Genomic DNA, 21,999 nt, shown 5'->3' with positions numbered 1-21,999 from the left:
ATTAATATAATATATAGATGACAGGTTAATAATTTGCAAACAGATTTAATAGTTTAAAAAATGGGTGTGTGTGGAATATATTTTTCAAGGGGTGGGAACCAGTATTGGTTCTAACGTACTAATCAATATCCAACTAGGCAGGATAATATGCGTATATGTTTTAATTCAATTCAGCTCAATATTTACGAAGGGTTTTTATTTGTTTCTCTGGTCTCTGACTGTAATAAACTGAGTTGAATTGCATGTACCCTATTTCTCCAACAATACAGCCTCCCCCAATAGGAAGTCCCAGCATGTTTTATAGGCATGAAATGAAATTAAGCCCCTCCCCCCAAATTAAGGCCTATATTAAAACATGTGAAATGGGGGGGGAATGGTGGGGGGGCTTGCCATTAGGAAGTACTTTTCTTGCACACCCGGATATGGTGCTGCCTGCGTTGACCCTAATACGAAGTGCCCCACCAATGCCGAGGTCAACATCCAAGCCGTCGCCGCCTGCCCAAAGATGCAAGGCGGGGGGGGAATTAAGTCACCCCCGAAAAGACGGCCTATCCATTTTTTCGGGGCTCAAAAAAAAAAAAAAAAAAGACCCAGCCTTATTATATGAGAAACACGGTATATATGTTTCTTTTTCTTTTTAAAGCACTTGTTAAAATGTTTTATTGCCTTTTTTTTTCCCTTTGGTTTTAAATTTTGGAGTTTTTGTATTTTAACTTTTTTCGAATACAATAAAAACAGGACATCTTGGGAATACATTTTGCCCATCGCTGGGATGCTTCGAGTTGAAAATCCTTCCAATGGGAATTTGGGGAGGGGGTGTAATGGCCCCTCGGTTGTGATAAGCGATTGGAGCAGGAAAAAAAATGTGCCAGCTTTGCCTGGCGCTGCCAACGTTTTCCAGTCCCTCATCTCCAGCTCTGCCCAGTCCTTTCTCTTCCCTCTTAAGGATGCCAACGGACATCCTTTTTGTCTGTTCCTGCTTTTCCTTCCCCATCGTGGGACTCTCCTTGCATTTTCCAAAAAAAAAAACTTTGGAAAGTTTCATTTGAGACAGCTGGGCAAACAGGAAAAGGAGTCCTTCACCCGAATCAGAAAAGTATCCATGTGTTTGACTCCGCTGCTGGTGTTCTTGGGCCCCGGGGCCGGCCAAGCCCGTTCAGGGCGGGAGGGCACCAGCTTTCGGCCAGATGGCAGAAGACTCTGGAGAGCTTCGCGGTCATTGAGAAGGGCTCCTCGGGGCAGGGGCTGAAGTTTCCGGCGGATCTGGCAAGGAGATGCAAGAAGGCAAACAGGTGAGAGTTGGGGAAAATCCCGGGTGGAACTGGTGCTTTCCGTTTTACAGGGTGCAAATTCCATTTTTTATTTTTATTTTATTTAGTTTGTCAATTGCTTACAAGATAATAGGTATAAGTAAAAACATAGTTATGAATACATGGGTACATAGAAGAAAAATAAAAGAAACAATAGGACAAGGACGGTAGGCAGGTTGGTGGGCTTATGCACGCCCCCTACAGACCTCTTAGGAAAGGGGTGAGGTCAATAGTAGACAGTCTAAGGTTAAAGTTTTTGGGGTTTGGGGAAGAAACCACAGAGTCAGGTAGAGGATTCCAGACATTGACCCCTCTGTTGCTGAAGTCGTATTTCCTGCAATCAAGTTTGGTGCGGTTAACCTTGAGTTTGTATCTATTGTGTGCTCTTGTGTTGTTATGGTTGAAGCTGAAGTATTGATTGACAGGTAAGACATTGCAATGTATGTTTTTATATACTATACTTAGATCGAACCGGAGGTGGCGTAGTTCTAGGTTTTCTAGGTCTAGAGTTTCAAGTCTGGTGGCATAAGGTATTCTGCAACGAGTAGAGGAGTGGAGAACTCTTCTTGTGAAATATTTCTGGACTTTCTCAACAGTGCTAATATCAGATACATAATGTGGGTTCCAGACTGATGAGCTGTATTCGAGTATAGGTCTAGCAAATGTTTTGTATGCTCTAGTCTAGTTAGTAGTGTAATATTACCAGAGAAGAAGCTACGTAGGATTAGGTTAACAACTCTTAATGCCTTTTTGGCTATGTAGTTACAGTGGGCTCTAGCACTTAGATCATTAGAGGTGAGTATTCCAAGGTCCTTGACAGAGTTTGGATCATCAACAGGTCTTGACTATTCAGCCTGTATTTTATTTTCTGAATTTTTTTTGCCAATATGTAAGACCGAGCATTTATTTGTTGAGATTTGAAGTTGCCATTTGTTTGACCATTCTGACACATAGTCGAGGTCTGGCTTTAAACTGCCGATCCCAGCACGTTTCTACCTCTGAAGGCAGAAAATGGGACAGACGCTTTGAGATTAGAGGTGGACTTCAGCTCCCAGAATTCTCCAGTTAGAGGTTAGAGATTGGAGGTGGACTTCAACTCCCAGAATGCCCCAGCCAAGTTAGAGAATGGAGGTGGACCAACTCCCAGAATGCTCCAGCCAGAGGTTAGAGGTTAGAGATTGGAGGTGGACTTCCAACTCCCAGAATGCCCCAGCCAGAGGTTAGAGAATGGAGGTAGACCAACTCCCAGAATGCTCCAACCAGAGGTTAGAGATTGGAGGTGGACTTCAACTCCCAGAATGCCCCAGCCAGAGGTTAGAGAATGGAGGTAGACCAACTCCCAGAATGCTCCAACCAGAGGTTAGAGATTGGAGGTGGACTTCAACTCCCAGAATGCCCCAGCCAGAGGTTAGAGATTGGAGGTGGACTTCAACTCCCAGAATTCCCCAGTTAGAGGTTAGAGTTAGACTTCAATTCCTAGAATGCCCCTGCCAGAGGTTAGAGATAGGAGGTGGACTTCAACTCCCAGAATCCGCCAGCTGGCATGTCTGACTGGGGCATTCTGGGAATTGAAGTCCACACATCTTGCAGTGGCCATGTTTGAAAAGCAGTGCTAGAGACCAATCTTTACTAGTAGTAGTATTTAATGATGATGATGATGATTTTCATCCAGGTTACAGGAAGTGAGTTATCTGTCTGCCTGTGCGTTCCTTAGCACCATTGCTTCTTAGGAGGGAAGGCAACCCGGTGCCTCCTTCGCCAACCCGGTGCCCTCCAAATGGGTGGGCTAATCTCCCCTCGCAAGGCATGGGGGCGGAAGGCAATGCCCACGGAGAGCAAGGGGGTCCCAGGACTCCTCTGGGTTTGACCCCCAAAGCAATGGGGACCGTTTTATTCGGGGCTGCCTTCTTTATGGATGGAACCTCCACTGACAACCACAAATCAACCGCAAAATGTCCGCCGCTAACCAAGAACGAGCTTTGCATCCTTGTACCACCTTTCCTGCCACTGTCATTAAGCGAGTCGCTGCAGTTGTTAAGTCAGGAACTTGCTTGTGGAGTGAATCCGGCTTCCCCGCTGACTCTCCTCATCGCTAAAAAGGGGATTCCCATGACCTCCCCCCGGGATGCTGCACCCGTCATAAGTATGAGTCAGTTGCTAAGTGTCTGAATTTGGATCACGGGATGCCACAGCGGTCGTTAAGTGTTAAAATGATCCTCGGTTGCTTTTTTTCCAGTGCCTTTGTAACTACCGTACAAGCAGATGGTTGTAAGTCGAGGACTTGTAAACTAATTGTAAACCTAAAATAGAGACATTTGGCAACTGACTCATATTTATGATGGGCTGCGTGATCCCCTTTTGAGCCCCGCTAGCAAGCCAGGTCATTGGGAAAGCCAGATTCGCTTAATAACTGTGTTCATCACTTAATCAGCCGCAGCGATTCACTTAACGATGGTGGCAAGAAAAGTCGTAAAATGGAGCAACACTCACTTTAACAAATCGTCTGATTCAACCATGCAAATTTCAGGCTCAATTGTGGCTGTTAAGACGAGGTCTATACTGGTATTCACACTTACAACCACCGCAGCATTCCCATGATCAAAATTCAGCTGCTTGGCCACCGATTCATATTTACGATGGTTGGAGCATCCTGGGGTCATGCGATCCCCTTTTTACGACCTTCTGACAACCTTCTGGCAAAGCCGGATTCACTTAACTGTACGATTCACTTAACAACAGGGGTGGGATTCAAATTTTTTTAACAACCAGTTCTGTGGGCATGGCCTAAGTTGTGGGAGTGGCTTAGTGGTCATGTGACTGGCGGAGCGTGGCTTGTATGTGAATATTGTAAATATTTATGTAAATATTGAATTTTTTTATAAAAAAGAGAGCAACTTTTACCCAAAATCAGGCAAAGCAGGCAGGCAGATTGAGTTCCTCCCAGAATCACAGATTCATTCAGTGATCTATCTTTCTGCCATCGGCTGCCTGAGTCTGCACTGACCAATAGAAGCTAGGAAGGTTCAGCTCCGTTTTTAGATTAGCTAGAAAGCAAGAAACTGTTTCCTGCTTTCTAACTAATCTAAATCTCCTGGCACAGCTGATAGTCAGAGCAGCTGATAGTCGGGGTGGGGGGAAAAAGGAAAAATAGGAACTTACCAAAAATTAGGCGAATGCACAACGCGGGCAAGTTGGATGGCGCGCACACCAGGTAAGGAGTGAGTGGGAGGGGGGAGGGGCCAGCCAGTGGCGTGATTCGCCGGTTCTTCGAACTGCACAGAATCGTAACAACCGGTTCTATAGAACCGTTCTGAACCGGTAGAATCCCAACCCTGCTTAACCACCTCCACGGCAAAACCGGGTGAAACTGAGTGATTCACTTTACAACTGCACTGCCTAGCGATGGCGATCCAGTGGCCGTCATCATAAGTGGAGGACAACCTGGACAATTGCAAGGCCTTATGCCTCACCTTCTGCACAGACCGGCTATGTCCAAACTCCTCCAGCTGCCGACGAAAACCCAGGTTGGGGTTGGCCACCGGGCGCACGGCCTTGACCGCTTCGAGGGCCTCGAGCCAGCTCAGCTGTGTCACCGCCATGAGGTAAGCCAGGACAATGGTGGTGCTGCGGGAGATCCCAGCTAGGCTGGAAGGCGAGTTGAAGGACAGGATTAGAACCCGGAGCCCTCTTGCCCTCGGACACCCTTTCTCCTTGCCAGCTGCCCTGCAGAGGCTGAGGGACAGGGCACCACAAAAATCTCTGAGTAGCCAGGAACGTTTGCTGGGTGTCCCCACTTTGTATATCAGTATGACTTTGGCTGGGTGTAATGTGTGAACACACTCACGTTGGTCTGTAAATCACGGCTCATGGGTTAGTAGAATGTGCGAACCCAGCCATGCAGATTATTACCTTCTATATATATAAAAGCGAAATACGACTCATGCATCATTGCAAAATCTCCAAGAACAGTAAAGCCTACAAACTTGAAATTTGGCACGTATGTTCCTCTTGGCTTCTAGGGGCTCACTAAGAAGGGATTTTTGGAAATGAGCACCAGAGCATTGATATTTCCTATATGATTATTATTATTAACACGTTCTGATGCTAAGGAGTTCTATTCCCCCTCCCCACCTGAAAAGAAATCTCTTCCAAGTGCAAAACACAAGCAGAGGAGAGGAGTTTCCATTTCAGTTTCACAGCACCAAGCAGCTTTAGGACAGAACAGTTGAGCTAAGCCACGCCCAGGCTCCTTGCTGTCTCCTTCTTCCTCACATAGCAAATACTGTTTCAGTTTCCAAACAGCCCTCAACTCACTGACAGGATGCTAGCCAGATGAATACCAATGGATGCTGGTAGGCAGAGGGAGATTATTTTTTTTTCATTATTTTCCTCCCCAAAAACCAAGCCCGACCACATAGCTTTGTAGCAAAGCACAGGTTTCGAGCTAGTGGTTTAATATTATACAATTGACCAGTGGAACTGCTTGCCACCAGAAGATGTGGGAGCTCCATCACTTTGGGTTTTTAAGAAGAGACTGAAAGCCATTTGTCTGTAATGGTATAAAGTTTCCTGCTTGAACGGGGATGGACTAGAAAACCTCCAAGGTCCCGTTCTATTCTATTCTATTCTATTCTATTCTATTCTATTCTATTCTATTCTATTCTATTCTATTCTATTCTATTCTATTCTATTTTGTTAACTGAGAACATGGCCACTTTGGTTCACAAATCATGGCATATATCATTTAGTAACCAGTGTGAACCCAGCCTTCTGGATTATGGTATGTATGCAGCCACCTTGGTTCATGAATCATGGTTTATAGCTTAAATCTCAACCCACCCATCTAGATTATGGCTTAGTGATTACACGCAGTTTGGTGTGTAAATCAAGGCTTAGTATAAAGAATAAAGCCAACGATCCAGGTTTGTAAATCACGGCTATTTGATTAGTAAGAAATGTGCACCCAGCCATCTGGATTACAACAATATCAAGTGTGAGCATGGCTATTTGGCTTCATAAATCATAGTTTATGGTTTAGTATTCCATGTGAATCCAGCCATCTAGATTATGGCTAGTGTCACATATGAATATGGCCACTTTCATGCATATATCATGGCTTATAATTTAGCATAAAGTCTGAATCCATTTATTCTGGATCATCCCTTAGTGATTACACCCACTTTGGCATATATAAATCATGGTTTAATGCAAAGAATAAAGCCAACCATTGAGATTTGTAAATCATGGCTTATTGGTTAATAAAATATGTTAACCCAAGCCATCAGAATTACGGCTAGAGTCAAGTGAGTTTATGGTCCTTTTGTTCATATATCATGGTTTATATTTTAGCATAAAGTCTAAACCAACTTATCTTTATTGTGGCTTAGCAATTACACCCATTTTGGTAATAAATCATGGCTTAGTACAAAGAATAAAAATTATCTAGATTTGTTTGTAAATCACGGCTTATGGTTTAGCCTGAAGGACAAACTTATTTGGGTTTATCTAATTTATTAAATTTATATTGCTACCTATTAGCATATGGCGACTCGAGGTGGCTTACAGAATATAAAACCTCATTTAAAAGAATAACACTAATAAAAAAAGAATCAAATTAATATATAATAAAATTGTGCTTTCTTCTGTACACCACAATAAAACCATGGCTTAGGATTTAGCGTAATGTTTCTCAACTTTTGAGATGGGTAGACTTCAACTCCCAGAATTCCTGGCTGGGGAATTCTGGGAGTTGAAGTCCACCCATCTCAAAGCTGAGAAACACTGTTTTCTCCTATTTCATGAACCCATCTTGAGGGTCCTGGACATTTTCTGTCCCCCAGACCAGGGGTCGGCAACCTTCAACACTCAAAGAGCCTGTCATGCCCCTATCAGAATCTGATCGGAGGAGGAGGCCGAACAGCTGACAGGGAGTGGGAGTGTGGCTCCGTTGGCTGTGGAGGAAACTGGGGAAGGGCACAGTCCGGCTGGGCAGAGCAGGGGAGAGGTAGAACAAGGGAGAGGGAATTCGGAGGAAGACCCAGGCCCACCCCTTCTTCATCCTAGGGCATGCAGGGAGGAACGAAGAAGGGAGCAACGTGAGTTGCCTGGCTTACGGGGAAGGAAAGGGCCCAGATTCCCTTCATTGACTGCAGCTGGGAATACAGTATTTAAAAAGGGAAGCTGCGCGCAGCAAGCTGTTGGGATCAAATCATGAATTTATCTGATATCGTCGTGGCTTATCTGTGTTCCTGGCGTCTTCCCACCTGTGTTTTGCTGTGCCTTCAAGTCTGGAATTCTTGCTCCTGCCCTGCCAAACTAATTATTTCAGTTTGGCTTGTTTGGACTTGAAGTTACAGTTTGTGTTGCTCATGTTTTGGACTGAATTTTCTCCAGTTAAAGGCTGTTCCTGGGAGAGTTTTTCTCCAGCCAAAGGTGACCTGGACATTGGGGGCACAGTTGGAGATAATAAAGGGACTCTTCTTGCTTATTTGACTGTATTGCCTTTGTGCCACGCCCCTTTGGGTCATCACAGAGCCACTTGGATCCATTTCCCACAGAAAATAAAACACCGGGAGCCACAAAACCTACCGGCATGTGTGTGTGTGTGTGTTGAAAAGCTTAATAAATTGCGTGCAGGCGGGGTGTCGCACATTGGTGGTTGTGACATATATTTTGAGCGACAGGGAGCCGCAGCAGAGGAATGAAAGAGCCATATGCGGCTCCAGAGCCACGGGTTGCCGACCCTTGCCCCAAACCCACAAATCTCACACACCCCCTCCCAATTTTTCTACCTACCAATGAACGAGGCAGGTTCCTCCTTGCAGCCGACAGGAATGAATGAAATTGATGCATTTCTTAAAGTGCTTCTTGCTGGATGGAGAGAAAATGGGGAGGAAGCAAACCCACAATGTTTTAAAAGGTTTGTTATGATGCTTCAAAAACAAGAACACTCTTGGCTACAGGTAGTCCTCAATGGGCAACGAATCACTTCGTGACCGTTTTGAGGTTACAACAGTACTGCAAAAAGTGGCTTATGACCCTTCTTCACACAGAACGACCGTTGCCACGTCCCCGTGGCCACGTGATCCAAATTTGGATGCTTGGCAACTGGCATGGACTTATCACGGTTGCAGTGTCCCAGGGTCATGGGATCATCTGGAACCTTGTTAAGATGTGCGGACTTCAACTCCCAGAATTCCCCAGCCAGCCAAGCTGGCTGGGTAATTCTAGGAGTTGAAGTCCGCACATCTTAGATCAGGGGTCTTCAAACTTGACAGCTTTAAGATTTGTGGACTTCAACTCCCAGAATTCCTCCTCCTGTCATGTTAGCTCAGGAATCCTGGGAGTTGAAGTCCACCAAGTCTTAAACTTGCCAAGTTTGAAGATACTTGGATTAGATAGGTAGGTAGGTAGGTAGGTAGGTAGGTAGGTAGGATAGATAGATATTAGATGAAGAGAGAATCAGATGAAGAAATAGATATCTAGATAAATAGGGAAGAGATAGATAGATAGATAGATAGATAGATAGATAGATAGATAGATAGACAGACAGACGCTAGGGATAGATGGATGGATGCATGGATATATGATGGATGGATATAGATAGATAGATAGATAGGTAGGTAGATAGGTAGATATTAGATGAAGAGAGAATCAGATGAAGAGATAGCTATCTAGATAAATAAGGAAGAGATAGATGATAGATAGATAGATAGATAGATAGATAGATAGATAGATAGATAGATAGATAGATAGATAGATAGATAGATAGATAGATAGATCTGATGTAGATCAGGGGTTTTCAAACTTGACAGCTTTAAGACTTGTGGACTTTAGATAGATAGATAGATAGATAGATAGATAGATAGATAGATAGATAGATAGATAGATAGATAGATAGATAGATATGGAGATTATGATGTAGAACTTGCCAAGTTTGAAGATACTTGGATTAGACAGACAGACAGACAGACAAGACAGACAGACAGACAGACAGATAGATAGAGATGGAGATAGATACTGTAGATCAGGGGTCTTCAAACTTGATAGCTTTAGGACTTGTGGACTTCAACTCCCAGAATTCCTCCTCCAGCCATGTTAGCTCAGGAATCCTGGGAGTTGAAGTCCACAAGTCTTAAACTTGCCAAGTTTGAAAACCCTTGTCTTAAGAGTGTCCAGCATTGAAGTTGGTCCACATATCTTGCAGTTGGGCATTCAGGTCCTCACGTTTTAAAGCCAACATGCTGGCTGGGGAATTCTGGGAGTTGTAGTCCACACCACGTAAAATGGCTGAGGTTGAGAAACAGAGCAACATCCGTCACGAGAAGGTTGAACACCTCAAAGAAACCAGAGTCTCTGATTGGTGCTACCAATCTGGATTATGACGGAATCAATCTGGATTATGTTTTAGGAGTGGTACGGAGTGGCCTAGAGGTGGAGCTCTCACCTCACAATCAGAAGTCTGTGAGTTCGATCCTAAGTAAAGGCAGATACTTTTCTCTCTGGGCACACCGAGAATATATCTGCCGAACAAAACTCCACACTGGTGACAGGAATGGCATCCGGCCAGTAAACACTCTGCTAGCTCTATTCAGTTGCCCAGACTCTACCCAGCAAGGGATGATGGGGTCGTTAAAAGAAGATGATGAACCTGGATCATGTTTTAATGACACCCTCCCCCTTTATCTGTTCCTCGTTAAAAAGAACAAAACATGGCTGAATAAATAAATAAATAAATACTGTACTTACATATTGGCCTCCGGTGTGTCTGGCAGGACAATCCGAAGATAAGTGATTCCCTAGAAGAGACCATGAATATAGTTGAAGAACATCTCCAGAACCTGAAGTCAACTTCTGATCCAGTTCTACAGAGGAATGATGGAGTCTATCATCTGCACCTCTATGACTGTCTGGTTTGGCTCTGCAACCCGACAGGACAGACACAGACTCCAAAGAGGAATCAGGACTGCAGAAAAAACAATGGCTACCCACCTGTCTTCCATGGAGGACCTGTATACTGCACCCTGAGTCAAAAAGAGGGCTGTGAAAGTATTTACAGATCCCTCACATCCCGGACATAAACTGTTTCAACTCCTTCCCTCAAAAGGACGCTATAGAGCGCTGCACACCAGAACAACTAGACACAAGGATGGTTTTTCCCCGAATGCCATCACTCTGCTAAACAAATAATTCCCACAACACTGTCAACTTATTGACTAAGTCTGTATTACTATTACTACTAATCTTCTCATCACTCCTTATCGCCCATCCCCTCCCACTTGTGACTGTATGACTGTAACTTTGTCGCTGGTATCCTTACGATTTATATGGACTGTCTCCTAGCATGATTGGATTGCTTATTATACCCTCTGACTATCATTAAGTGCTGTAGGTTCTGATTCTTGACTCTTGACGAAAGTATCTTTTCTTTTATGTACACTGAGAGCATTTGCACCAAAGACAAATTCCTTGTGTGTCCAATCACACTTGGCCAATAAAGATTTCTATTCTATTCTATTCTATTCTATTCTATTCTATTCTGTTCTGTTCTGTTCTGTTCTGTTCTGTTCTGTTCTGTTCTGTTCTGTAGGCCACACAAGGAATAATGGATGGAAACTGATCAAGGAGAGATTCAACCTGGAAATAAGGAGAAACTTTCTGACAGAACAATCAACCCATGGAACAGAAGTTGCCTTCGGAAGTTGTGGGAGCTTCATCCCTGGAGGGTTTGAAGAAGTGATTGGATTCCCATCTGTCGGAAATGGCGTAGGGTCTCCTGCTTGGGCAGGGGGTTGGACTGGATGACCTATAAGGTCCCTTCCAACTCTGATTATCTGTTAACATGGCCAACATCCATTCTGCTGCCTTCAGCTTAATGCAGCGTCTCGGGTTGTCACGCTGGACGCCCCTCCCCACCCGTTGACACACACACACACACCCTTACCGGAATGAAGGGCTGCAGGGACTCGTGAATGGAGACGATGTGGGTGACATCATTCTTGCTCAGCTGATCGAGGTCTTTGGCATCTAGGAGAGGAGGAGGAGGAACACAGAGCGATTGTTAAAGAGACTCCCTCCCTTCTACGCAGATGTTCTCGGCGGGTGTCCTGCAGGAATGCAGGACACACCAGCGCACGGAGTGTCCCATGTACGTGGAGGCTTGGCGCCCTGTGCCAAATGCTCCACCCACTCTGAGCTGCTGAATCAGACCGCTTAGCTGGGCCATAAGAATGGAGACAAAAAACTCCCCCACAAGCAGTTACGGAAAAGGAGGAAATGCCGTTTAAACTCAAAATGCCTATAAATTATAAGAGTAAAAACAACACAAATCACACAAACCACTGAAACAATTATAGGAAGCAGGCAAGATAAGGGCTTGAAGATGACCAGATATTGGAACACACACTGGGAAGGACGCCAAACTCAGAGAGGAACGACAGACTACAGATATTTCCACGTTTTGTTTCCAGCACTGGCCCATACGCATGTCCATCCTCTTATCCAGTTCTCACAGCTGCAGCCCATCGAGGGGATCAAGGCCCTTTCCTCCCCCCATAGACCATGCCATTCCCGTCTCTCCCTTATTCTCTCCTCCCTGCATGGCCTAGGATGGAGAGGGGATGGGCCTGGGTCTTCCTCTGACTGCTCAGCCGGCCTCTGCCCTTCCCCCCGCCTCCTCCACAACCTCTGGAGCCACACTTCCACTCCCTGTGGGCTGTTCCTCCTCTCCCTCGGAGTCAGTCTCCAACAGGGGCACGACACGGTGTGTGTTTGTGTGTGATGTTCTTTAAGAGTTCTTAGAAGCCCAACTGGGAGGGTGTCCAGGTCCTTTTTAAAAAAATAATAATCCTGCCTTTGTTTTCGTGTGTATAAATAACTCAAGGTGATGCGCCTACCTACGTAATAGTCCTCGCTTCTCCTGTTGTTCCCACAACAACCCTGTGAGGTGGGTTGGAGAGAGAGGGAGGGAGAGGGATTGGCCCCAAATCACCTGGTTGGCTTCAGTGGGACTAGAACTCACGGTCTCCTCGGGATTGGGCCACCCCAGGCTTGCTTTCTTTACCTTCTTTCTTCTCCTCCAGGGGTGGGATCCAAATGTTTTAACAACCGGTTCTGTGGGCGTGGCTTAGGTGGTGGGCGTGGCTTGGTGGTCATGTGACTGGGTGGACATGGCTTGGTGGTCATGTGACTGGCTGGGCGTGGCCAACTCAACATCACTCACATCGAGGCACACATCTCCTCGCCTGGCCTCTCGTGACTGTGGGGATGCTGCAACAGTCGTAAGTGTGAAAAAGGGTCATAAGTCACTTTTTTCAGTGCCATTGTAACTTTGAATGGTCCCTCCACACAAGCAAAGTACCAGCAAAGGAGGGGGAAAAAACTCCAGAGAAGTTCCTGAGACAGGAAGTCTAGTCCTGCCAAGAATGTAATAAGGGTTAACGGAGAGGCAGTTTCTGTAAGCAACACCAGAATGTTTCCTTCCTGCCTTCCTTACAGGATTAGCCCAGTAATTTCTTCTAACAACCGGTTCTCCGAACTGCTTAGAATGCTAACAACCGGTTCTAGCGAATAGGTGCGAACTGGTAGAATCCCACCCCTGGGCTCCTCCCTTTTCTTTTTCTTTTTTTCTTTTCTTTTTCTTTTTATTCTTTCTTTCTCTTTGCTCTTCCTTCTTTCCTCTCATTGTTCTTTTTCTTTTTCTCCTTTCTTTCTTTTCTTTCTCCTCTTTCCTTTCCTTTCCTTCTCTTCCCTCCCTCCCTTCCTTTTTCTTTCATCTCTTCTTTTTCTTTTTTCTTCCTTTCTCTCATCTTTTTTCTTTCCCCCTCCCTCCTTTCTTTCTTTCCTTCTCTTTCCTCTCATCTCTCCCTCCTTTCCTTCCTTTTTTCTTCTTCCTTCCTTCCTTCCTTTTCTTCCTCTCATTCCCTTCTCTTTCGTCTTCCTTCCTTCCTTTCTCTCGTTTTCTCCGTCTCCTTCCCTCCTTCCTTCATTTTTTTCTTCCTTCCTTCCCTTCTCTTTTTCTTTCTTTTTCTCCTTCCTCCTTTCTTTCCCACCTTTATTATTTTTACCAATAATTCAAGGCAGCATATACACCCTCCTCCTCCTCCTCCTATTTTCCTCACAACAGCAACAACCCTGTGAGGTGGGTTGGGCTGAGAGGGAGAAAGAGAGAGAGGGAGGGAGGGACTGGCCCAAAGTCACCCACCCGGCTTTCCTGCCTAAGGCGGGACTAGAACTCGCCATCTCCTGGTTTCTAGCTGGTGCCTTCACCACTAGGCCAAACCATGGAAGTGATGCAGATGTATTTGCCTGCTGGGGATGTCTTAAAAGTTTGGCCAAGCTGGGAAAATGCCAACCACCTTGAACCAAATAGCTTAATTCACCACCTCTGTGGCAGGTTCATTCTTCACTTACCTACAATGTTCCCGAGAAAGAGACCAGGAAGAATCTGGAAAAAGATTTAAAAAAAAACACATATTAGTGTAGAAATTTTTTATCATTCACAGTACAACACTTTAACCTGGCCTACCAAGGAATTGAACAGGTCACAGATTCATCGCTTGCCCTCGGAAGTTGTGGGAGCTTCATCCCTGGAGGCTTCCAGGAAGAGATTGGACTGCCCTCTGTCAGAAATGGTGTAGGTTCTCCTGCTTGGGCGGGGGGTTGGACTAGATGACCTACAAGGTCCCTTCCAACTCTGATTATCTGTCATCTGTTAACATCCCTTCGGCCAAAGCCAGCCCTTGGGCATCCCTAAACCCTAAACTGGGGTTTTAGCCAGCAAATATTGGCTTCAGGTGGCATGCGAGGCCTGAAGAAATAAATTATATTCAGATTTAATATAATTTATTTCTTCAGGCCTCGCATGTCACCTGAAGCCTATGTTTGTGCTGGCTAAAACCCCATGTCAACCAGGAACAGGATAAAAAATTAAATAAATTTCAGAGCGACAGATCCAAAGCCCCCGCCAGCTCATTTTTCATGCAATCCTCAACTTTATGACCGCAACTGAGCATCCGCTGCTAAGCAAAACATCCATTTAGTGACATGTTGCCTCATTTTACGACCTTTCTTGCTACAGTTAAATGAATCCCTGCAGCTGATAAGTTAGTCACATGGTCGTTAAGTGAAGCTGGACTTCCCCGTTGACTTGGCTGGTCAGACGGTCGCAAAAGGGGATTGCGTAAACACCCCCGGCGCTGCGACTGTCGTAAATACGAGTCAGTTGTCCATGCGGCTGAATTTTGATCACGTGACTGAGGGGTCATCACTGAAAAATGATTGTAAATCACTTTTTCAATCCTGTTGTAACTTTGGTCACTAAATGAATGGTTGTAAGTGGAGGACCACCTGTAATTTATTTCTCCAGGCCCAACATGTCGCACGTGTGGGTTAAAAAACCCAATTTTTGGCTTTAATGTCTCGCGCAAAGCCCGAACAACCAGGAACAAGGGAAAAAAATAAATAAATTTTAGATTCAAAGCCATCCAGCTGAATTTTTGATGCCTCCAGGTAGAATTAGAACTCGTGTCTCCTATTTCCTGGTCCAGAACTTTCCCCGCTACACCCCCCACCCCACCCGGTGACTCACAAGAGAACTTCATCCAGGTGAGCCACACCTTCGATTTTATATCAAGAAAGGTGATCTATTGAAGGAAGTTGACAATATGACAACTTCTCTCGGATGTCAAAAAGGAAGTGTGGTTATTGGACCCACAAGGGATTTGTCTTCGGTGCATAAGCTCTCAGTGTACATAAACACAAAAATAAACATACATTCATCAAGAATCCTAAGATACAATACTTGCTGATAGTCCTAGGTTACTAAATAAGCCCTCAAGTCATACTAGGAAACAAATAAAACAATATAAATTGTAAAGATAAACTAAATAATCATTTATCTTTATAATAAATAAGTAAGTAAATGTAAATGTAAAGAACAACTAGACACAAGAACAGTTTTTTCCCAAATGCTATCACTCTGCTAAACAAATAATTCCCTCAACACTGTCCAACTATTTACTAAGACTATTACTATTCTTCTTTTCGTCCTTCCTATCTCCTTTTTTACTTACGACTATAACTCTAACCCTAACCCTAACCCTTGTATCTTTACAATGTATATTGTTTTATTTGTTTCCTAGTAGGATTTGATGGCTTATTTAGTAACCTAGGACTATCACTAAGTGTTGTATCTTATGATTCTTGATGAATGCATGTTTATTTTTTCCTTTATTTACACTGAGAGCATTTGCACCAAAGACAAATTCCTTGTGTGTCCAGTCACACTTGGCCAATAAAGAATTCTATTCTATTCTATATTCTATTCTATATTCTGTTCTGTTCTGTTCTGTTCTGTTCTATTCTATTCTATTCTATTCTACTCTACTCTACTCTACTCTACTCTACTCTACTCTTTTTCTGTTCTGTTCTATTCTATTCTATTCTATTCTATTCTATTCTATTCTATTCTATTCTATTCTACTCTACTCTACTCTTTTTCTATTCTATTCTATTCTATTCTATTCTATTCTATTCTAATCTATATTCTTTAGTTTACTTTATTGTCATTGCACTACAATGAAATTAAATGCCATCTTCAGGAAATCTATTATTCTATATTCTATTCTATTTTATTCTCTATTCTATTCTATTCTATTCTATTCTATGCTATGCTATGCTATGCTATGCTATGCTATGCTATGCTATCCTATGCCTATTCCTATTCCTATTCTATTCATTATTCTATTCTATTCTTTCTTATTCTGTTCTATTCTATTTCTGTTTTCTATTTTTTATGTTCTATTCTATTCTTTTATATTCCTATCGTATTATATTTTCTCTCTATTCTATTCCATTCCATTCCATATTTTCTTTTCTCTTCTCTTCTCTTCTCTTCTCAAACACTCATTGTAGTTGTCGGATGTAATTTGGGGAAAGGGCACTTTTAACATGCTTTTGTCCTTCCCTTTTCTGTCCTGCTTTCAAATGCAGGATGTCCAAACTTCACCAAGAAGTTATAAAAAAATATATCTTAAAAATCCTGATGCCCTACCTACCTTATTCATGCCGTTCCCCATAATCCTTCAAAGTGACCTTAGCAAATCGCCAGCCAAACCGAATGAACGTCCTGGGCACGATTTGCCCCCCCCTCTCTTGATCCAAATGTCCGGTGATGGCCACTTCCCTGGGGCAGGCAGGCTCTGGGTGAAAATTTACACCCCTAGGCTGGCAGCCCTCGGGGTGTGTGTGTGTGAGAGCGTGTGTGACAGCTGCGTATTTTGTGGCCTGGAATAAATCTGCAGAGGCTGTGTGTGTGTGTGTGTGTTGCACTGTCCTTTCTTTCTCCTTTCCTCCTCCTCCTCCTCCTCTCGCTTGCTCATCCAAGGAGCTGCTCCTATCAAAATGCCTTTTTCCAGGGTTGGAAAAATCCCACCTCCTTGCCAATGGAGATGCGTGGGGGGCGGGGTGGAATTGGGGGTGGGTGGGGGGAAAGAATCACCCTGGCCTGGTTGCGTGGCTGTTGCGAGCGCACAACGCAAACCCTTGTGTGCAAGAGAATAGATTCTTTTGTCTCGCCCAGAAGGCAGCCGCGGCTTCACTGGCATCGTGGAGAGTTGGCATCGGACAGCGGGGTGAGGGTGGGATGGGGGGCAATAGGAACCCCCCCCCCAGGATAGCCCATATTAAAGCAAAGCAAAGCCCCGCCCCCAACCCAGTTCTGGAAGGTCCACCAGATTTGGGTGGTTCTGGGCAGCCACGGGTACCACGGGCCGGTCAGGCAAGAGGGGAGGGGGTCCTTCTGGGCTGAGCATGGAGAGGCATTCCAGGAAGCGTGGGGGGGCAGGCGGGGGGAGAGGAGAAGTGGGGAATGCAATGTTCCCAAAGCCAGTGGAATGTACCAAGCTTGGCACTGCCTGCGGGGAGTAATTGAACCCTTGGGCAGGGGGGCTCACCTGCCCAAAATAGAGCCTGCAAAAGATCGAGGCCACCTTGCCCCACTGTGATAGGGGAGTGGGGGAGGGGAAGGGAACAGGTTCCAGTTTCAGCCATGGGCCCTTGGGAATCTGTTGGGGGGGGCGGGGTGGCAGGAAGAGGGGCAGGCAGAGCAGAGGGGCCCAGGGAGTCTTGCTTTGGTTTAGGATCAGAGTCAGCTGGAAGGGAGCTTGGAAGGTCTTCTAGTCCAGCCCAAGGCTCGAGCAGGAGATCCTATCCTTTGAAAGCAGTCAAGCCGTGGGACAGACGTTGCCTTCAGAAGTGGTGGGAGCTTCATCCCTGGAGGCTTTCAAGAAGAGACTGGACTGCCCTCGGTCAGAAAGGGTGCAGGGTCTCCCGCTTGGGCAAGGGGGGGGTTGGACTAGATGACCTTCAAGGTCCCTTCCAACTCTGTTAATCTGTTAAATCTAGGCTAAAACTTTCAAAAAGAGACTGGGCTGCCATCTGTCAGAAATGGTGTTGTAGGGTGTCCTGCTTGGGGCCGGGGGCTGGACTAGAAGACCTCTGAGGTCCCTTCCAACTCTTGCCATTCTGCAATTCCGTAAGGGTCTCCTCCCTGAGCAGGGGGCTGGACTAGAAGACCTCTGGGGTCCCTTCCAACTCTTGCCATTCTGCAATTCCATAAGGGTCTCCTCCCTGAGCAGGGGGCTGGACTAGAAGACCTCTGGGGTCCCTTCCAACTCTTGCTATTCTGCAATTCCATAAGGGTCTCCTCCCTGAGTAGGGGGCTGGACTAGAAGACCTCTGGGGTCCCTTCCAACCCTTGCTATTCTGCAATTCCATAAGGGTCTCCTCCCTGAGCAGGGGGCTGGACTAGAAGACCTCTTAAGTTCCCTTCCAGCTCTATTCTGATGAAACTCCGGAACGGGTCGGGGGAGGGGAGTCCGGAGGTCGCCGCTTGGAGAGCCGGCAGGTGCGGAGCGTTACTCCCGAGGAAGCCAGCCGGGCCTTCCAAAAGGCAGAAGCCTCTCTTCTTCTCCTCCCCCTCCCCTTCCAAAGTTGCGACTACCCCACCCCACTTTTAGCCTTTACGCCGCTCTGCGCAAGCGCCGAAGAGGGACGAGACCCCTCCCACCCGGCATGCAACGAGGGGCGGGGCTTTCCTATGTCCCGCCCACACTAAACCCCGCCCCTAGAAGCCTCGGTTGCCCCGGTGACGGGACGCGCCTCCGAAGAAGGACCAGCATGGCCAAGAACAAGGTGGGGCGGCGGGAGTCCTCCCCCACACCCCGGGGAGGGGGCGGCGTCTCCTTCTCCAGTCCTCCCAAAGCCCATCGTCCCCAGCTGGGCGAGGCTTGGGCGGAATAGGGCCGGCTGGGAACGATGGAGGGTCTGGTCCTGCCCAACTGGCACGGTGCCTGTTGAGGATCACACGAGAGTGGATGATGGGGCTTGTAGTCCACCCTTTGACCCTCAACCCAGGGGCGCCTGGTTGGGGCAGATAGGGATACCCCTCCCGGGGCTTCCAAAGCCCATCGTCCCCACTCAAACCAGCTGGGGGGGGGTCTTGGGCAGAAAACGTCCATCATCGCCAGCCATACAGCTGGGCGGGTCTTGGGTGGAATACAGCTGGCTGGGGACGATGGAGAGTCCGGTCCTGCCCAACTGGCACTGCGAGGTCGTTGAGCATCACACGAGGGTGGATGATGGGGGTTGTAGTCCACCCTTTGACCCTCAACCCAGGGGCACCTGGTTGGGGCAGATAGGGATACCCCTCCCGGGGCTTCCAAAGCCCATTGTCCCCAGCCATACAGCTGGGTGGTCTTGGGCAGAAGAAGCCCATCATCCCCAGCCATACAGCTGAATGGGTTTTGGGCGGAATATGGCTGACTGGGGACGATGGAGAGTCCGGTCCTGCCCAACTGGCCCTGCAAAGTCATTGTGCATTACACGAGAGTGAATGATGGGGCTTGTAGTGCACCTTTTGACCCTCACCTCAGGGGCTCCTGGTTGGGGCAAATAGGGTGGGGCTTTTGAACCTTTCAAGCTGACATGGCAATATGGGATGCCAACTGATTGCAGCCAGCAACATTCAAAGGAATCGTGGTTTATTCGCATCGGGGATTGTTTGAAATCTTCCTGGTCATTGCACATTGCGCCTTGATCTGGGTTTGTCCAACCTGGGCGCTTTAAGAGGTGGGGACTTCTACTCCCAACATTTCCCAGATGATCTATAAAGATAGTCCTCAATGTACGACCACAAGAGACCCCGAATATCCATCACTAAGTGAGACAGTGGTTAATTTTGCCCCATTTTACGACCTTCCTTGCCACTAAGTGAATCATTGCAGTTGCTGTTAGTAACCTGTTAAGATTCACTTAACAACCACATTGAACTTGCTCGTTGGAACATCGCAAAAGGGGATCTGGGGCACTGTGTCCGTTGTAAGTATGAGTCCATAGCCAGGGGCCTGAATTTTGATCACGTGACCATGAGGATACTTGCAACGGTCGTAAGTGTGAAAACCGGTCCTAAGTCACTTCTTTCAGGGCCCTTGTAACTTCCAACGGTCACTAAATGAACCGTTGTAAGTCAAGGACTATCTGTGCCCCCACAATTCTTGGATTGCAGCAGGATAAAAATGCAGCAAAGAGATTAAAAAAATATCAATGCAGGTAGTCCATGATTTACAGTCACAATTGAGGCCACAATGTCTGTAGCTAAGTGAGGCAGTAGTTAATTGTCTCCCAGTTTATGGCCTTCCTTGCCACTAAGCGAAACACTGCAGTTGGTAAATTAGTAACCTAATTGTTAAGTGAATCTAGTTGGATTGCAGCAGGATAGAAATGTGGCGAAGAGATAAAAACATAAATTCAGGTAGTCCTTGACTTATGACCACAATTTGAGCCAAAATTTCTATCGCTAAGCAAGGCAGCTGTTAAGTGAGTCATGCCCAATTTTACAGATTTTTTTTTTTTGCCTTGGATGCTAAATAAATATAAATATTGGTAAAGTCTCTATCAGAAAAAAAACATCTTTAGTAAAAACATTCATCTTAATTACAGAGGAACTACTCAATAAAGTATTTATTTATTTATTTATTTTGTCAAGCAATTATAAGATAACAGGTATAAGTATAAACATAGTTATGAATACATGAAATGGATACATCTAAGAAAAATAAAAAGAAACAATAGGACAGGGACGGTAGGCACGTTGGTGCGCTTATGCACGCTCCCTACAGACCTTTTAGGAAAGGGGTGAGGTCAATAGTAGACAGTCTAAGGTTAAAGTTTTTGGGGTTTGGGGAAGAAACCAGAGTCAGGTAGAGGATTCCAGACATTGACTACTCTGTTGCTGAAGTCGTATTTCTTGCAATCAAGTTTGGTGCGATTAACCTTGAGTTTGTATCTATTGTTTGTTCTTGTGTTGTTATGGTTGAAGCTGAAGTATTCATTGACAGGTAGGACATCGCAATGTATGATTTTATATACCATGCTTAAATCAGACCGAAGACGGCGTAATTCAAGGTTTTCTAGTTCTAGAATTTCAAGTCTGGTGGCATAAGGTATTCTGCAATGAGTAGAGGAGTGGAGAACTCTTCTTTATTTTATTTTTTATTTATTTGATTTGCCAATTGTTTACAAGATAATAAGTATAAGTGTATACATAGTTGTGAATACATGAAATGGGTACATATAAGAAAAATAAAAGAAGAATAAGAGAAACAATAGGACAGGGACGGTAGGCACGTTGGTGCGCTTATTGAAATATTTCTGGACTTTCTCAACTGTGCTAATATCAGATACAAAATGTGGGTTCCAGACTGATGAGCTGTATTCAAGTATAGGTCTAGCAAATGTTTTGTATGCTCTAGTTAGCAGTGTGATATTACCAGAGAAGAAGCTACGTAGGATTAGGTTAACAACTCTTAATGCCTTTTTGGCTATGTAGTTACAGTGGGCTCTAGTACTTAGATCATTAGAGATGAGTACTCCAAGGTCCTTGAGTTTCATCCCACCTTAAAAGGTCTTTTTTAAAAAAACAAATATCCTTCCAAAGAGGCCCAAAAGTTATTTCAAAACTATTTAGAATTTGTAATTTTGATCTCGTTGCAGAATGCAAACCATAAAGGACCGCATGGTTGCCAAAAGCTGAAAGAACGGTGAGTGGTTTTCTTTTTTTTATTCAAAAAAATATTTTTTTTTCAATTTAGGCAGAAAAAAATCAAAGGTGTATAAGTACAGATTAGGAGACCTGGCTCAAAAACAGTGACTGAGAGAGGGACCTCAGAACCCTAGTGAACAATCCCTTAAATATGAGCTAGCTTTTTTCGGCAGCAGCCAAAAAAAAAGCTAATACAATCCTTGGTTGCACAAACAGAGGCATAGAATCAAACTCAGGTGAAGTATTAGTACCACTTTATAAAGCCTTAATAAAGACACACCTGGAATCCTGCAACCAATTTTGCCCACCACACTACAAAAAAAGATATTGAGACTTTGGAAAGAAAGTGCAGAGAAGAGCAACTAAGATCATTAAAGACTTGGAGACTAAAACATATGAAGAAGGGCTGCAGGATTTGGGTTTGGCTAGTCTAGAAAAAAGAAGGACCCGGGGTGACATGATAGCAATATTCCAATATTTGAGGGGCTGCCACAAAGAGGAGAGGAGGGGGTCAAATGATTCTCCAAAGCCCCAGAAGACAAAACAAGAAACAATGGATGGGAATTCAATCAAGGAGTAGAAGCAACC

General features: G+C 45.2%; 2 protein-coding genes across 3 annotated transcripts in view; one reads left to right on the top strand and one right to left on the bottom strand.

Annotated features, from left to right (window-relative positions):
• Nucleotides 1-624: 624 nt before the first annotated feature.
• Nucleotides 625-17,080, bottom strand: DUSP15 (dual specificity phosphatase 15). The gene is made up of 7 exons (XM_026689589.2): nt 16,367-17,080; nt 13,722-13,755; nt 11,254-11,336; nt 10,059-10,108; nt 8,106-8,180; nt 4,781-4,955; nt 625-1,263 (listed from the first exon to the last, which is right to left on the bottom strand). Exons 1-7 carry the CDS (start codon nt 16,385-16,387, stop codon nt 1,042-1,044), a joined length of 660 nt encoding a protein of 219 aa, XP_026545374.1. The 5' UTR covers nt 16,388-17,080; the 3' UTR covers nt 625-1,041.
• Nucleotides 17,081-18,455: 1,375 nt separating this feature from the next.
• Nucleotides 18,456-21,999, top strand: part of TTLL9 (tubulin tyrosine ligase like 9) — a 35,007-nt gene continuing 31,463 nt past the window's right edge. For both annotated transcript variants that reach the window (XM_087962364.1, XM_087962365.1), the window contains exons 1-2: nt 18,456-18,503; nt 21,363-21,409. In XM_087962364.1, coding sequence (XP_087818490.1) covers nt 18,489-18,503; nt 21,363-21,409 — 62 coding nt within the window. In that variant the 5' untranslated portion in view covers nt 18,456-18,488. The remainder of the gene's footprint in view (nt 18,504-21,362; nt 21,410-21,999) is intronic.

Source organism: Notechis scutatus, chromosome 3, assembly GCF_049901735.1.
Source record: "Notechis scutatus isolate UNSWTSFEM ecotype Mainland chromosome 3, rNotScu1.2, whole genome shotgun sequence".
NCBI lineage: Eukaryota > Metazoa > Chordata > Lepidosauria > Squamata > Elapidae > Notechis > Notechis scutatus.
Note: the sequence above shows the minus strand (reverse complement) of the source record. Positions and strands in the feature narration are given on the sequence as shown.